At 43.6% G+C, this 17,916-nt stretch overlaps 1 protein-coding gene across 1 annotated transcript; it reads right to left on the reverse strand.

Annotated features, from left to right (window-relative positions):
* Window positions 1-3,982: 3,982 nt before the first annotated feature.
* nrgnb (neurogranin (protein kinase C substrate, RC3) b) lies at window positions 3,983-17,565 on the reverse strand (the record flags this gene model as incomplete). Its single annotated transcript, XM_080548941.1, has 4 exons — window positions 3,983-4,038; window positions 6,202-6,427; window positions 15,833-15,921; window positions 17,412-17,565. The coding sequence occupies 4 exons, from the start codon at window positions 17,563-17,565 to the stop codon at window positions 3,983-3,985; spliced, it is 525 nt and encodes a 174-aa protein (XP_080405067.1).
* Window positions 17,566-17,916: the final 351 nt, after the last annotated feature.

Genomic DNA, 17,916 nt, shown 5'->3' on the forward strand with positions numbered 1-17,916 from the left:
CAAATAAATTGCATACCTAGCCTGTGATAATACATAATTTAAACACCATATATCAAGACTGTTAAGCACCTTTATGTGGCAAAACAACAACCTCCTCCTCTCTTTCTCTCAACCTCCTCCTCTCTTCCTCAACCTCCTCCTCTCTTTCTCTCAACCTCCTCCTCTCTTTCTCTCAACCTCCTCCTCTCTTTCTCTCAACCTCCTCCTCTCTCTCTCAACCTCCTCCTCTCTTTCTCAACCTCCACCTCTCTTTCTCAACCTCCTCCTCTCTTTCTCAACCTCCTCCTCTCTTTCTCAACCTCCTCCTCTCTTTCTCAACCTCCTCCTCTCTTTCTCAACCTCCTCCTCTCTTTCTCTCAACCTCCTCCTCTCTTTCTCTCAACCTCCTCCAACCCCCTCCTCTCTTTCTCAACCTCCTCCTCTCTTTCTCTCAACCTCCTCCAACCTCCTCCTCTCTTTCTCTCAACCTCCTCCTCTCTTTCTCTCAACCTCCTCCTCTCTTTCTCAACCTCCTCCTCTCTTTCTCTCAACCTCCTCCAACCTCCTCCTCTCTTTGATCTCACTGCACCATGGAGGCTGACTTAGAAACTAAGATGACGCCCCCTGGTGTTCATGTTGGCTCACATCTCTAATTCTGTACCGTCATTGCTGCCTAGGAGGATAAAGAGATTCCGCTGACAAGTCGTGGGAGGACACAACAAGGCTAACCCATCCACACAAACTGTTCCAAAATAGACCATGTTTAATTTCATTTCAATTTCACTGTCATTTTAGAATTTTTTGGGCAACACTCAGCGGCCACTTTATTAGGTGCACCTTGCTAGGACCGGGTTGGACCCCGTCTTTTGCTTTCAGAACTGCCTTCATTCTTCGTGGCGTAGATTCAACAAGGTGCTGGAAACATTCCTCCGAGATTTTGGTCCATATTGACATTATAACATCACACAGATTTGTGGCAAGAAAATATCCCCCACACCATTACACCACCACCACCATTTTCGCCCAGAGAACTGCCGCTCACTGGAAATGTTCTCTTTTTCTGACCATTCTCTGTTGATGGTTGTCCGGGAAAATCCCAGTAGATCAGCACTTTATGAAATACTCAAAACAGCCCGCCTGGCACCAAGAACCATGCCACGTTCAAAGTCACTTAAATCACCTTTCTTTCCAAAGTCACTTAAATCACCTTTCTTTCCGATTCTGATGCTTGGTTTGAACTTCAGCAGATCATCTTGACCATGTCTACATGCCTAAATTCATTGAGTTGCTGCCACATGATTGGCTGATTAGATATTTGCGTTAACATGTAGTTGAAAAGGTGTACCTAATGAAGTGGCCAGTAATTGCTTCTCCATTTACCAGACCGGGACGGTACAGGACGGAACGCATTTGTATCTTACCTGTATGTACCGTATTTTCAGAAACGCTTCTCCATTATACAAAACAGACCTGGAGCGAGTCGGGAAAGTAGGAGGAGTAAAGCGTATATTCACGAGACACAACACAGACACAACATAGCAAAATGGAGGACCATGGAGACAATGTGAAGACAGTCGAGTGTCACGGCTGAGAAAGAGCTGTCTTATGTTTCTTATGGAGTTTTGTGTTTCCGTGAAGAACCAGTCCGTTGTCATTTCAACGTTCTCTCTCGGCACAAAGCCGGTCTGAGACAGATCCCACCAGAGCCTGTGTGCTAGGCTGAGGGGCTCAGATGGGTGTGGGAGGGAGTGTGTGTGTGTGTGTGTGTGTAGGAGGGAGTATGAGGGAGCTGAGGCTCCAAATCATCTCAGGCCCTGCTCATTTCTCTCACAACAGGAAGACAAGCGTAACCAATAAACCACACGAAGTACTGTGTTTCTGTTAAACAAGGAAGATCAACACACTTGTCATCGCTTCTCATTGATGATGAGATATTTGAGGAGTTAAAATCTGAGATGCAGGTTTATTGAAAGCATAAGAAAGAGAGACACTGCTCAGCGATCTCTAACCAAACTGAACACAGCAAAGACCTAGGTTCTAGGCCCTGGACAATCTAGACAATTTGATGGCAGCTACTAGATTGTAAACATAAGTGAAATATTGAAATACAACTGTGAACATTTCAAACCTGCAAACTGCGACACTTTAAATGAATGTGCAACAATACTATGTGCAATATGACAACCCTTGTGTACATAAGGTTCAGATATAGGAAAAGTTAGGATATTTATAGCATAGCATAGAGTACAGCACAGTGTTTTATTGTATAGTATAGTAGATATTGTACATAGCCTTTATTTATGTAAACCAGCTCTTTTCCCTTCTTGTTTTTAGTCTTTTTTCCAAGCACCAGGGGAGCCCCCCCTCCTAAATTTCATTGTTTGGTACCTGTACTATATCAATGACAATAAAGACCATTCATTCATAGCTGATACAAACACAAACTAATGAGGTAGATTTGCTTTGTCCTGTGGCAGGAAGCAATCGTGTTGGTTCCCGAAGTCCCCCTGAAGAGAATCACACAGGAGACCAGTTAGCGTGGGTCCAAACAGTTGTTGCCTGACTTTCCAATTAGCAGTTCTGCTTGAGTGAGCTCTGTTCTAGAGACTAGAGACAGCTTCCATTCCTTATGTTAGTACTATAATTACTGGAACTCTTCAACCTACCAAGAGAATAACATACAACTGTTAAAGTGAAACACAAACTCTACTACAGGATGGATCATAAAGATAATTGCGTCACCCTGGAGTGTGCTCCTATCACTGATTAAGTCTTTCATACTACTGTAGTTCATTAACATGGTCTACTGAAACTGTAAATGTCAGAATGTTAATCATCGTGAATATAAGTATGTGTCATGATCAACACTGTGAGGGATGGGATGGGTCAGGTTGTAATATCTAATTAATGAAGTGTATGATCCTCATTAGTCCTCTGTGAGCTGAAGAGGAATCAGCCATAGAAGGAAAGTCAATGAGGAGACTTTCTCTACATCTTAACGGCACAATCGGAACATGTAGCAGTGTGGCACTGGGGATGAGGGCATTGTATGAGGTGCTGTACATTTATATTGTATTGAACCATAAACAATAAAGTCTAATAGATAAACATTTTGTATGGTTTTTATTAAAGTACAGCCATTATTCCTTTACAGCAATGCCTTTGTTCAATCTGTCATGAAGCATGATCATAAATACACTCACTGGAAACATACAATTATGATTTCCGTACACCTGATTTATGTCAATGATATACAGTATACAAAACACATGTCATACACCTACCTCACACTCATATAGATAATCTATATTTATCTAGAGATAAAGCTGTACGTGAGCATCTGAAAAATAAACTATAAACTACATGCTTACTGCACTGGAAGATCAGATTTGTAGAAAATGATGTTGATTATGTATGACATCCAGATTTCATTCAACATAACCACTGCAAATCATTACCTGAATTAAATTAATCATCATAAATAATATAGAATGTCTGCAGAGTAACTATTAGAGCAAATCCTCTAGTGATATTGTTTACAGCAAAACTAGTTAAGTAATAGCATTAAGCACACAAGTATTTAAAACAATGCAAAAACAATCATTCAAGCCATTCAATATGTAAAGTCTAATATTCATAATGCAACCTGTGTCTCTAACCGAACCCAGCCCTGAATAGCATATAGATCTAGAAGCAGTAGAGGACATTCATTTTCACATTCACAGATCCGCCCTCTAAACTAGCACACGAGCAGAAGTTTTGACAGGAACATGCAGAGTGGTGGTGGTGGTGAATCTGGGTCAAAGACATCCAAACTGATTAGGCTGGAAGCAGGAGGAGGAGGACTGTTCTCACATCAGATGCTGCACCCCAGATCTGGCTCTACTTGCTGAGGGTGTGTGATACATAGAAAGTTGCTCCCCAGATAAAAAGGTGTGCCATAGCCATCTAGCCATCCAGGTCAGGGAAGGAGGGGAGGGGATGGGGGAAAGAGGGAGGGGCTTCACTGCTCTGGCACAGATGTGTCTTCTCTCTCTACTCCTTCTGATCCTCCGGGCTCTAAAAACAGACCAAGGTACAGCAGGTTAGAGCACCGCGTATGGACCCATACACTTAAACATGTACAAACACACTCGAACTAACACACTCGTGGTGACGACCAGCAACAGAGACCGGGGAGGAGGTTGGGGTCCAGGTCAGGATCAGAAGGTCCTCTGATGATTTGATTAGTATATAAAAAAAGGCAATGTTATTCATATTTTTTTATCATTGATAGACATTAATGTATGGTTGGATTTGCTAACCCTGGTGAAAAGGGGTCGGGATGTTGGAACGGGAGGGGGAGGGGTTTGGCTGTTCCAAGGGGAGGTCTCGGCTGCTTTGTACGACAGGTACATTAATTCTATTGGTCTCTGAGGGGTAATGCACCTGGAGTTAAAAATACCCCTCTACATATAGATGCTAGGCAACCAAGAACTGGGTTGGCCAGGCTCAGGGAAGCGTATCCTTTTGTGGTCGTCCTGAAATATAAGGTGCTAGACTAGACCATGTCTTTCCTAGTAGAGGTGAAATATCTAGGCTTAGGACTTAATGCCATTTCTGGTCATACAACAACCCAGCTCCTATTGTGGTAACCTAAATGATGTATTTAGGCAACGTGGAGGAGTAAGACAAAGTAAAAATGTGTATTAAAAGCTACTTTAACAAACACATTCGGATTCTGGAAGCGTTCTCCAGGCTTCCACCGCCCACCACCACCATCCGTCGTTTCCCATGGCATGATGTATTGTATGTATGAGCTGTGAGAACCATTCCTCTTTTTCTGCATCCCCTTATCTATCTTTCAACATAAGTCATGTTTTATTCATGAATAATTCCCCATATAGAGGGATTCGTTGTAAGTTTCAATCACGCACTGCGTTCCTCGTGGAGTAATTAAAGAGACGGTTGGTGCGTGTCACATTACTTACACTGCAATAACCCATTAGGGAGATCTGAGAGGTGTGGTTCATAATGCAGAGATATCTAATTGGTTTCAAGCTGCTCAATAGAAAATCCATTTTTACAGACAGTTGTGTATTATCATTAATGAGTTGATTCTTGTAATATAATGTATATATATATTTTGTATGATGTGTGCTTTGTGGTTTTGAAATGGTCAAATACAATAAATGAAATATCTATCTAAGTGTCTATCTATCTATAAAGACCTGTCTGGCTGCTGTGAAGGGCTGGTTATCAGCGAACTTTCTGCTATTAAATTCAGACACGACTGAAATGATAAAATTCGGTCCAGCTAGACTAAATCATCCAAGTGATAGTCTTGTCTTGACCTTGGATGATTGTGTCATCCAGTGCAGGGACAAGGTTAAAAAAAAATCTGGATCAGAGCCTCACATTTGACCCTCACATAAAGGGGGTGATAAAAATAGCATTCTTTCACCTCAGAAGAATTGCTAAGATTAGATCAATCCTTTCTTTTGAAGATGCTGAGGTTCTGATCCATTCTTTTGTGACATCCAGACTAGATTATTGTAATGTCCTTTTGTCGGGATTGTCAAAAAAGAGTTTTCATGGTCTACAAATGGTCCAGAATGCTGCAGCTCGCATTTTGACTGGGTCAAAGAAATACGACCATATCTCACCAGTGCTGGCCTCCCTTCATTGGCTCCCTGTCCATGTTAGAGCGGACTTCAAGATGCTGCTACTAACATATAAAGCTATAAATGGCACTGCGCCTTCTTATTTAAAGGACCTTCTCGACCCATATGTGCCCTCAAGGGCTCTGCGCTCACAAGGCTCTGCCCTGCTCATTGTTCCTAGAGTCAGAAAAAAGACAATCGGTGAGCGTGCGTTTTCCTTCCGTGCACCAACTCTCAGGAACTGTCTTCCATTGGACATCAGACAGGCAGAATCAGTGAAAGTGTTCAAAACTAAGTTAAAGACCCACCTGTTTTCTGTTGTCTACATGTCATAGGCAGTGTATTTGTGTAATTATGTGTGTTTTTAAATTGAAATAGTTGTTTTTAAATTGTTTAAAATTGTTGTTTTTATCTATTGTAATTGTGCTGCGAAATTGTGTGTTTTTAAATTGAAATAGTTGTTTTAAATTGTTTTAAACTGCTGCTTACCTATTGTAAAGCACTTTGATGTAAAGTGCTATACAAATAAAGTTATTATTATTATCTATCTATCTATCTATCTGGGGACAGTGAGACTAACCTGTGTCCCCCTGGCTGCCGTTGAGTGCCTCCCCACTGCTGCTCACCTCCTCCCCTGCCTCGTCCTCCCCCGCCTCGTCCTCTGGCTTGTCGTCAGGCTTCATCTTCTTCCTGGTCATGTGACCTCTGAAGCCGGCCTGGATCTTGGCCGCAGCCTTGTTGGCTTCGGGGTCGTCCAGAGGGATGTCCATGATGTCCTCCTCCTCCTGAGCCGCACTGCTCTCCTCCTTCAGATAAGGACACAAGTCACACATCACCAGACGGAGGGCGTCAGGCTGGGAGGTAGAAACTCATCCTCTACTCCAGTCATTCTCACCCTGGGGTGCTGTCTGGCTTTGCCAATATAATATTCTGACGTTGCCGACATAATCGAATGAATTCAACTTAACAAAAAACGATAGTTACACAACGAAAATGCAGATCTTTAGCCGCCTCATACATCATAAAGATTTGTCTCACATGCCCCGCCGGGGGCAGCGTATGATGTAAATAGCATATTGCAGTGTTTTTTTTCATTACCGCGCAATGCATTACAAGACTGTTGCGTGAAGCACATGGAACTAGCATAGAATCGTTTTTGAAAAGAAAGGGTTCAGAATCAGATAACTCTGGATCTGAGCCATCAACTTCATCATCATTTTTAATGGTAAATGGACTGACTTATATAGCGCCTTATTCCAAAGCGCTTTACAACGGCCTCTCATTCACCCATCACACACACATTCACACACCAATGGTGGCAAGCTACCATGCGAGGCGCCGGCCCGCTCATTGGGAGCAATTTGGGGTTCAGTGTCTTGCCCAAGGACACCTCGACATGTGGCCAGCCGGGGTTTGAACCGTCGATCTGCCGACCTTGCGATCATTAGACGCCGGGTCTACCTCCTGCGCCACAGCTGCCCCACAGCTACGTGCATGGTTTCATCTTTACCGGGGGTCTATCATGCCCCCTCCCTGTGCCTGGTATGTGGTATGAAACTGTCAAACTAAACAATGGTTCTGAGAAAACTTAAAAGACGCCTGACAACAAATCATCCATCACTAGCCAGCAAGGGTGCCGAGTATTTTATTCATTTGAAAAGTCAACACAACCGAAAAGAGCAAGTGATGAGGAAGTGTGCAAAAGTGTATAGCACTAGCTACTTAGTGGCAGAGGCTAAGAAGCCACACACGATTGCCAAGACGGTCGTATTGCCAGCATGCAAAGCAATTCTCAACAAAATGCTAGGCTCACAAGCAGCAAAAGAAATGGCAAAGGTTCCGCTGTCGGACTGTACAATTGGAAGGCGAATCAATGACAGATATTGAAGACGTGGTTTTGGATATCAGATCTAGTGGGGAATTACAAATCCTCACAAGTTGACAAATCAACAGACATCAGTGGGCACGCTCCGCTCTTGGAAAATGTTTGATTCATAGATGGGGACCATATCAGAAATATTTTTTTATTTTGCAAACCAATGGCAAAAACAAAACAGAACTGGAGAGGAGATTTAATCGTGTGACAACAAAGTATCTTGAACGGGGGGATTAAGTTGGATGAACTGTATCAGTATCTGCACTGATGGGGCTGCTGCCATGACAGGTAGCGCCAAGGGGTTTCATCAGTAGGGTCAGAGCGCAAAACCCGAACATGCGAAACACTCACTGCTTCCTTCACAGGTCAGACAATAGTTGCAAAGATGCAGCCGAAAGAACTTTCAGATATACTGGACAGAGTGGTGTACGTTGTTAATTTCCGGGGCCTGTCTGTTTTCGATTCTATGCAAGGAAATGGGAGCAGAATATCATATCTTGTTGCTACACACGGCCGTCCACTGGCTTTCACTGGGGAAGGTTTAGGGCTGACTGTACAAGTTAAAAGAACTCAGAACGTTCCCGATAAGAGAGAATTCGAAACATGCAGAGTTTATTGCAAACGCGCGATGGTGTGCGAAACGTGCGTACTTGGCCGACATTTTTAGGCATCTCAATGAACTGAATGCTAAAATGCAAAGTAAAGAGGAAAGTCTTCTCACCTCGTCTGACAAATTGCGTGGCTTCATGTCTAAGCACACTCTCTAGCCCTCCTTTGTGGAACAGGGCAGACTTGAGATGTTTCCCTTGTGCAGTGAACATTCAAACAGCAGCACACTTTCTGACCTTATCTCTCAGCGTCTGAAAATTCTTGATGAGAGTTTTAGTTTGTTTACTAATTTCCTTTTCTTTCCTACAGTTTGACTGGGTCCGTGACCCTTGGAGTTCATGTGCACTGGAAAGATCAAAAGACTTTGATCAGAGATCAGGGAAGATAAGTATAAAATGGCTTTGGACAGATTTGAGACATCATTGGAGGAGTACTCAATAGTTTCAAGTAGCGCCATTGCAATTCTGTTACCCTTCTCTACAACGTATTTGTGGGAACTGAGTTTTTCGAGCCTAACTTACATCAAGAACAAGTACAGGGAGCGACTTAGGGCTATGTACCAGGAGCTCCGTGTGTGTGTGTGTGTGTGTGTGTGTGTGTGTGTGTGTGTGTGTGTGTGTGTGTGTGTGTGTGTGCGTGCGTGCGTGCGTAGGCTGTCAGAGAGATGCAGAGTGTATGTTTTTTAATACATTTTAGACTAGGGTGACTTGAGATTGTGCATACTTTTAAAGGGTGCTGTGACTGAAAAAAGATTGAGAAACGCTGCTCTACTCTACTGCCTCCCAAATATCTACCAAGCCCTTCATTCCCACACTATGAAGACCAGCTCGATCCAAACTAAATGGAATTAAAAACACTTGACAGAAGGTTTTGGCCGGAATTCTGAATTCACACACCGGTATACAGTACTAGTCAAAAGTACCAGTCAAAAGTTTGGACACACTTCCCCACTCAATTGAATAGGGAAGTGTGTCCAAACCTTTGACTGGTACTGTACCTTCCCACCATAACACTTTCTACCTTCTAAAAATGACATGTTCTACCAAGGGTAATCTTGTGACAGCAGGTTTTCATCTGGCATTTTACTGCATGTTCACAAGCAAATCTTGTGATCTCCTCCACCAAATCCCCCCCTGCATTCAGGAGAACGAGGCTGGCAGGTCACTGCTAGACACCAGGAGCTGCCAGCCAGCAAACTGGCGCTGTGGGAGCCAACACACGGGCATCGATCACAAGGGCGTCCCACACTAACATACGTGGACGTATTAAAAAATGACGCAGGACCGGAAAGTACCAGAGAGCTACCCAGATGTACGGAGGATCGGGATGACTGGAAGCACCGATGGAGGGCTCATCCGAGGACGACCTAGTAGTAGTAAAATCTAGTGACCCGTTCAATTAACAAACATAATCACGGTAGTATTCTGTCATGTACTTAGCGGTTAATGAATTGCGTTTTGAAAAGCTTTTTTTTACCTACACACATGAAGACAGCTCTGCAGTTGGTTGCGCAACGCACACCCTCTACTGTGTACAATCCACACAGGAGTTACCACACCTCTTTAGCTAAGACCTGGGACAACGCTGCAGCCTAATCTGGAGCAGGATAAATAGCTCTGTCATTCATTCTTGTCAACCATTTACAATGTCATCTAGAGTAGCACTATGCACAGACAGTAACCTGTGTCTCCTGGTAAGTAAGTAGCCTTGAGAACCGATGGTTCTCGAGCCTAATGGCCCATAGGGCAGAATCCTGTTTTCCTTTTCGTAGTGTGAGGCGGCTTGATGTACAAGTGCACCCCCTGGACATGACGCTGGTATGTCGCAGGGTCTTACCCCCGATTAAACCCTTAATGCTGAGTGCCAAGCAGGGAGGCATCGGGTACCGTTTTTATAGTCTTTGGTATGACTCGGCCAGGGATCGAACTCACAACCTCCCGATCTCTGGGCGGACACTCTAACCGCAAGGCCACTGAGCTGGTACAACGTGTCTCCTGGACTCTTAAAAATGATCAACCAATGACTGAGAGTTACAGTAGTCACATGGTCCATCGACAACAAGAACCAAAAAAAGACTTTCTCCCACACACCTCTCATATCAAAGGGGACAGCAGCATTGTACAACAATCATTGTAGGGAGGGCAGCCTACACAGCTTGTAACTGTGTAGAGGTATGGGAGGAGTGGGCGGAAGCATCCTTTCTCCGCTGTCACCAACGGTTACAGAGGCAGTGACATCGTCAATTATTATGCAAACACTCAGCTGTAGCCATGTGTTTTCTCCGCTACCGTTCGAACAATGTGAGACAGCCTGTCCCTAGTGGGACCTGTCAGTGTGGGAGTGTGACCACCCACCTGTACAGCCGGCATTCATTAGACCCTGTTTGACTGCTCAGCAGGCTGCCAAAACCCTCCTATCTCACAGCCGCAGAAACCTGGGGGTGTTGGGACTGAATGTAGCCTCTTTTTACCTGGGAGGTTTCTCTCTATCATTGCAAGAGATGGCATCTTCTACAGTACTCTTAATTTGTCAAGTCAATAAACAAATTCAGAATGATCTCTCCCCCATCCCGGCGCCCCCGCCCCCCACCCCCCCCTTGACACGCATACAACCTCCCCTACCCCTACCCATCTCCCCTAACCCTGCCACCCCCCTGATATGCATACAGCCTCCCCTACCCCTAACCACCTCCCCTGTCCCCACCCCCCCCCCCCCCCCTCCCCGTTCGCTGACTCTGTGTTCCATGTTACTTGTTGTTTTTGTGTTTTCCGTATCGCCTATATTGTCAGCGTCTTTGAGCCTCGGAAAAGCGCTATATAAATTCAATGAATTATTATTATTATTATTATTATTATACATTAAAAAAAAAACTGCCTATAATACATGAAATACATTTCAACTGACATATAATGTATAGTTACATAGGATTTATATTGACTATATAGGACATTTGGCTGAAAATTGCTGTCTGAGGAAAACAAGAAACAGGTTCAGAGACTGCACACCGAGAAGATCAGAACCGGACGCCTTCTCAGGGACAGTCAAATCTACAGTACCAGTCAAACGTTTGGACACACTTTCCCATTCAATTGAATGAGGAAGTGTGTCCACATTTTTGACTGGTACTGTATGTCCCAGTGAAATAAATGATCCGAAAAACGGAGACGGAGACAGTACAGGTCAATTGGCAACACCAACCATTTCGATAACTTTAACATGGTAGCCGATACAACTTGCAAAATTGCTGGTAGATAGGATCATAAAAGTAACATGAAATTGCATCATCAACACTTTTCTATAGTTGGACATCCTTTCTTTCTCTAATTTGAAGCAGGTACTCACACTGTGACAGTCCATGATGAGCAGTCAGAGAGATGATGACAGTCTTCAGATGAGCTGAACCAAACGCCTTCTACCTCTAATCAGAGATGACCGAGAAAGATCTCTCTCATCAGACTACAATACAAAAGACGCCTGCTTTGCTCCTTCTAACGCACACTGCACACTCACTATCACTATCATAGGCATGGAGGGAGATAGGGAGGGAGGGAGGGAGGGGGAGAGAGAGAGAGAGAGAGAAAGAGAGAGAGAGAGAGAGAGAGAGAGAGAGAGAGAGAGAGAGAGAGAGAGGGAGAGAGAGAGAGAGAGAGAGGGAGAGAGAAAGAGACCACTAACCATGTGGTCTATTTTAGTTTCACCTGCTGTGAACACTATCATTACAAATACTGACTTCAATGTCTACAAAAGGAGGGTCGTGACCATAGGGTTTCCCCAGATGTATTTGAGAACCCTTTAAGTGTTAGCCTACAACAGGGAGCTCACTAAAAACAGAACAAAGCAAATATCCTATAGTTAAGTAATTGTAATAACAGATGGCCAAACAATAGAGCTTAATTGATGTCACACTGATTTTGTTGAGAGAAAACTGAGGCGTCTCTCAGTTGCACAGGAGGAGGTGTGATAAATTGATTAGCGAGAAAAGCTAACCACCCTCTCCCTGCCTCGGAGCCCAGCTGCCATCCACACCCACACACTCACTGCCTGGGAGACCAGGAGGAGATGTGGAGTGAGAAACAGCAAACGCATTCGTCTGTCTGAGCTAGTCTTTCTGACACCGCTGTCTCCCCTGCTCCACTCCATTAAGGCAATATGTCATGTCTGCAAAAATCACTTGGACACGCTTTGTTTCAGTAGGCTTCGTGTTAACCGTCTGAAATATACAGTAAATCAATATGTTTCAGTCTGCTCTTGGTGATATCAGTGTGTGTGTGTGTGTGTGTGTGTGTGTGTGTGTGTGTGTGTGTGTGGGTGTGTGTGTGGGTGTAGGTGTGGGTGTGGGTGTGTGGGTGTGTGTCTGTGTGTGTGTGTGTGTTTGTGTGTGTGTGTGTGTGTGTGGGGGTGTGTGTCTGTGTGTCTGTGTGTGTGTGTACTTTCACTGAACAAGACATATGATATAGGTCACAGTAGATGGCCTATATATGAGAGAGAGAGAGAGAGAGATAGAGAGAGAGATAGAGAGAGAGAGAGAGAGAGAGAGAGAGAGAGAGAGAGAGAGAGAGAGAGAGAGAGAGAGAGAGAGAGAGAGAGAGAGAGAGAGAGAGAGGGCATCTGGCAGGCAGTAGGAAGATCAGAGAGAAATGTTGCAGATGTGAGCAACAGTTTGTTGGAGCACTCAAGTTAAAGTGCACTCAAGTTAAAGTGCTTTGTCAGAAGCTAACAAATGTGCATAACATCCTCTAGAAACTGCCAGTTTGGTTATAGATATAGATATCATTTGCATCTCCATCTTCCACACACTTCCCCAAACAAGACAAAGAGAGAAGGATGGTAAGAGTTTCCATGGTAACATCTTTACAAACCCCCCTCTCTATCCCTCCCTTCCTAGGACCACATTGGCACAGAGATATCTAATGACATACAGGAGGGGACAGCAGTCAAACTCAAATAACTCACAAGCATTCCTGTTTAATCGATCATCCGTATTGTTGGATAAAAGGCTATTGGGTCATGTGACAGTTGTGATGGTTCCCAAGCTACAGTCTATGTTCCCAAGAGCAGGCAGGTACTGGAGTGTAAAACAACAGTTCTAACTACACAACACAAGTGAATGTAACCTATTGGCAAATGGATTAAAGGCTTCATCAGAGGATGAAATCTAAGACAGAGAACTAAAACACACGCACACGCACGTGCACGCGCACGCGCACACGCACACGCACACGCACACACAAACACACGCACACACAAACACACGCACACACACACACACACACGCACACGCACACGCACACGCACACACACACACACACACACACAGAGGGAGGGAGAGAGAGAGAGAGAGATACTTGAAATGCCTTTGGATACGTTCGGTTTTGCTTCTCAGGATGACATTCAGAGTTCATATACGTCATTTGGAAGCTGAACTATTTCGGGGGTATTTTCAATCACGTCTCTCAAGAGACCCCAGAATGGTACAGCAGAGGTACAGGAGGGGGATGGAGCAGCCACGTTGTTGATCAGAGTCGCCCTTGAAGGGTGTGTTTTTATAGGCTGCTCCGGAGAGGAATTGGAGCAACGTGCAGCCAAGCTGAGGACACTTCTCCTCTTCTAATAACTGAGCCAGGTGAGTCATCTATATAAACTGCAGGTGTGAATCTATAACTCTAAACCTGCCCGATGACAGTCATTATGATTAGCGGCTGTGGCGCAGGAGGTAGAGCCGGCGGCTAATGATCGCAAGGTCGGCGGTTAGAACCCCGGCTGACCACATGTCGAGGTGTCCTTGGGCAAGACACTGAACCCCAACTTGCTCCCAATGAGTGGGCCTGCACCTTGCATGGGAGCTTGCTGCCATTGGTGTGTGAATGGGTGAATGAGAGGTCATTGTAGTAAAGCGCTTTGGAATAAGGTGCTATATAAGTCAGTCCATTTACCATTCAGGCCTACTGTCTTTTAAGGAGTTTTTGTTGTTGTCTGTGGATTGGTCGTCATTAGCATTAACACAAGTTGCCTTTTCATTTTTTTACATTATCAAAAATGACCTGTATCACAATAGACAAAAGTGTCCAACAGAGGGTACATTAGCAGTTATGAAGTATACTTAGTTTGTAAAGAATCAATGAACATCTACAATACTGTACCTTTTCATCAGTCTTGCCTTCAGGGACTACATCGCCCATTACTCCTCCCTCTGGTGTGTGTGACTGGTTGTCATCATCATCATCATCATCATCATCATCTGGGTCTGTACTCTGAGAGAGAGTCACTGTGTCCTTTTTGCTGTGTCCTTCCGGCTCAGTGTGCTCCTCTATTTCTGTGTTCTGTTGCTCAGGTCTGTCCTCTGTCTCTCCCTCTGTGTCCTCCAACTGCAGATCAACAGGTATGTCCTCACACTCCTCACCAGGTAGACTACTCTCAGGTAAAAGTTGTTCGTTCACCTCAACAGTCTCATGCTTTGGTTCCTTCTCTGGCTCAGAAATGTCCTGATGAGAAACACCCCTTTCTTCATTTTCATAATCGACCTCATCGTCAGCTGTTACCTCCATCTCATTTGAAATGTCTTTGGCCCTTGCCATGTCATCATCATTGTGTATCTTCATCAGTATATCATCCTGTTTCTTTTCTATCTCAGGGGAATCATGATGACTTGTGTCTTTTTCCATTTCCTCCACAATTTCACCTTCATTATAACTTTCATTCTTTTGTTTCTCCTCTCTTTCAGTAGTGTGATGAGATGTGCTTGAGTTAACTATCCTCAGCTCCTCATCATCATCACTTGAATCACTCTCAGTTTGATCCTCTTCTACCCTCTCTATATCAGCGGTCTCCAGCTGACCTGTCATGCTCAGAGCTTCAGCCTCAGTAGTGACAGCCTCTGCTACTCTTTCTATGATGTCAGTGTTAAGTTCAATTTCCTCTTCGTTGGAATGGTCCTCTGCATCCTCAGTAACATCATGTGGTATTTCCATTGAAGCCCCGGCTTGTGAAGTCTCTACCAAACCTTCCTCTTCTGGTTGCTTCTCCCCAGCAATGAAGACCTCAGGCACCTCATCAAAGCTGGTCTCAATTAATGCTTCCTCCTTCAGCTCTACATCATCCAAAGCATCTTCATCTTCAGATACAGTTTGTGGTGCGTTATCGGTAGGAGGTACCGTTTCAAGTGTTTCCTCAGCACACGTTTCGGTCTCATTTCTCTCCTCCGGCATTTCTTCTGAGTTCCCTTTTATTACATGCAGGCTAGATTCAGGAGATTCAATCTGGGATGTTGATGATCGTTCATTAGTTTCTTCCACCAGAGGTATGGAGCTCTCCTGGGCTTCAGAGGGATCTTGTTCCTTTGTCTCATCATCTGTCAATAATAGTTCTTCAGCACAGACATCCACATCTGAAAACCCAGTGTATGACAGTCCCTGAGTGAGTTCAGTTTCTGTACCAGGCCTCTCTTCCACTGAGTCTCCAATGATCTCGTCACCAGTCTTGATTTCCCCCAAGGCTCCCTCCTCTGTCCTCCTGAGTTCTTCAGCAGACACAATCATACTTGCAAGTCCACTGAATGAAGCTTCGTCAGTGGGTTCTTCAGCATCCTTATCAGCGCTGTTACTATTTGCATCAGCTGCTGTGGAAACGTCATTGGATATTATTTCCTTTCCTTCCTCTGATGCATCAGTGAGTCTATTGCCTGATACCTCTTGGTAAGGATCAATGTCTGTCGAAATGACATATTTGCCTGTGCTATTGTCTGTTCCATCCTCTCCTTCACTTTCACTTTCACTTTCACTTTCCCGCATCTCTTCAGAGGTATCTTGGTGTGCATCTCTGAAAATGTGTAAATAAAACACAGAATCCGGATGAGAATGATTTGGTATGCAAGTAGGACGATATGCATTCAAAGTGCTCTGGTTGTCAATATTCTCTCTAAAAATGTATATCTCTTTCTGTATTCATCCTAACCTCTGGTGAATCCGTGGCTCCACTGATTATGGTCTCCTTGCCCTCACAGTCAAACAGCTGTCTTGCTGAGGCTGGAGGTCCCATGCCTCCTTTCCTTGTTGTACAATATGTATGCTTCCCATGCTTTTTCAATTCTGATTAGTTTGTGTTTCTTAGTTTGTAGATAGTTAGATAAAACATAACTAGCAAGCAAATTAAATAATGTAGGCCTATCTGTTCTTTCATAATGAGGATATAGTAGGTATTTATTTGTGGCAAATGCTCATGAAGTAGACTGAAATATTAATATAATTAAAAAAAACTATGATAAAGACTTTTTCTGCAAACTTTATTTTCTTCATAACTATCCTGTTCTTATCTTCAACGTAAGCCATAGTAAAACTGACTGATGCTGCTGGGCCTCTCCTGCAGTGTAGATAATGTGCTAGGAGCAGACTCACTCATTCCCCATAGTTGCATCTGTAGTTGGATTGGTGGTGACTTGATTCTGCGAGTTCTGTTTTAGGCAAAATAGAAACATGAAACAAAACAAAACAAACATGAAACAAGACCCATGTTGCAGAAAAATATTTTCAATTCAAATCCAAATCGATCCTCCAGGTATTCATATTCCTCCCTAGTCATTATCCATCTCATTGTAGTTATCATATGTTCATGGGTGTGAATGCAATTAAATAAAATGAACCTTGAATGCATGATTATTGTAGAATCTGTCTTCAAGCCTGGCAGCCCATTCTGCAGGGTCCAAGCCACTCTCTAAAAAATAAGATAACAGATAACAGCACACCATAGGATAGAGATTAGAACAGTTATTGTTGTATTATATAGGCCTATAGAGTCCCAGTCAAAAGTTTGGACACATGGGGAAGTGTGTCCAAACTTTTGACTGGTACTGTACTGACTTTTGACTGGTATACTGTATATATATATATATATATATATATATATATATATATATATATATATATATATATATATATATATATATATGTTACGGTACATGTGGGAAAACTAGGGTTAGGGTTAGGTGCTAGGGTGCTACGGTTAAGGTTAAGGTTAGGGTTAGGGGTAGGGGTAGGGTTAGGGTTAGGGTTAGGATTAGGGGTAGGGTTAGGGTTAGACATGCCAGCATGTACCAAGTCACCCTAGCACCTAACCCTAACCCTAGTTTTCCCACATGTACCGTATTCCCACATGTACTGTAACATATATACATATATGTTATATATATGTGTGCATCACACACATCTCAGTATTTATTTATTTGTATATATCTGGTTATAATACGGTATCATTGTTATGTAGAAGAAAAAAAAGAAGAAAAAAAGGTCTATTAGATAGCACAGTGATTGTACCCTCTCTGTCTTTGAGAAGGGCGTTGAGGTACAGAGCAGCGAAAGCAGGGATGTCCTGGGGCTGATCTCGCAGCACTTCTCTCGCCAGGCCTTCCAGGAGGTTACCGAACCCGCGCGGGACCCGCAGGTGCGTGTTGGAGAAAGGGACAGACATCCTGGTCGATGGGTCAGATGAGGACTGTTACTGAACGTGACGTTTTAAAAGAGCACCTGTAGCCTATCATTTGCATTTAGCAACATTGTCATTGCTTTTTTTCCCCTCTCTAAAGTTAGTCAAATAAATCCACAGATAATTACTGTTTTATGTTATGCCATGTCATGTTTTATAAGGTTTATTTATAATGATAAGGTTCTATCTCCGTTTAGAATGATAAGGTTCCATCTCCGTTTAGAATGATAAGGTTCTATCTCCGTTTAGAATGATAAGGTTCCATCTCCGTTTAGGGCAGTTCAGAGATATTGAGCGTCAAAGTTTTTACATTCCATTATGTTTTGTGAGATTGAA

The sequence above is a fragment of the Nansenia antarctica genome (genome assembly GCF_963989245.1).
Source record: "Nansenia antarctica genome assembly, chromosome: 19".
In the NCBI taxonomy this organism is placed as follows: domain Eukaryota; kingdom Metazoa; phylum Chordata; class Actinopteri; order Argentiniformes; family Microstomatidae; genus Nansenia; species Nansenia antarctica.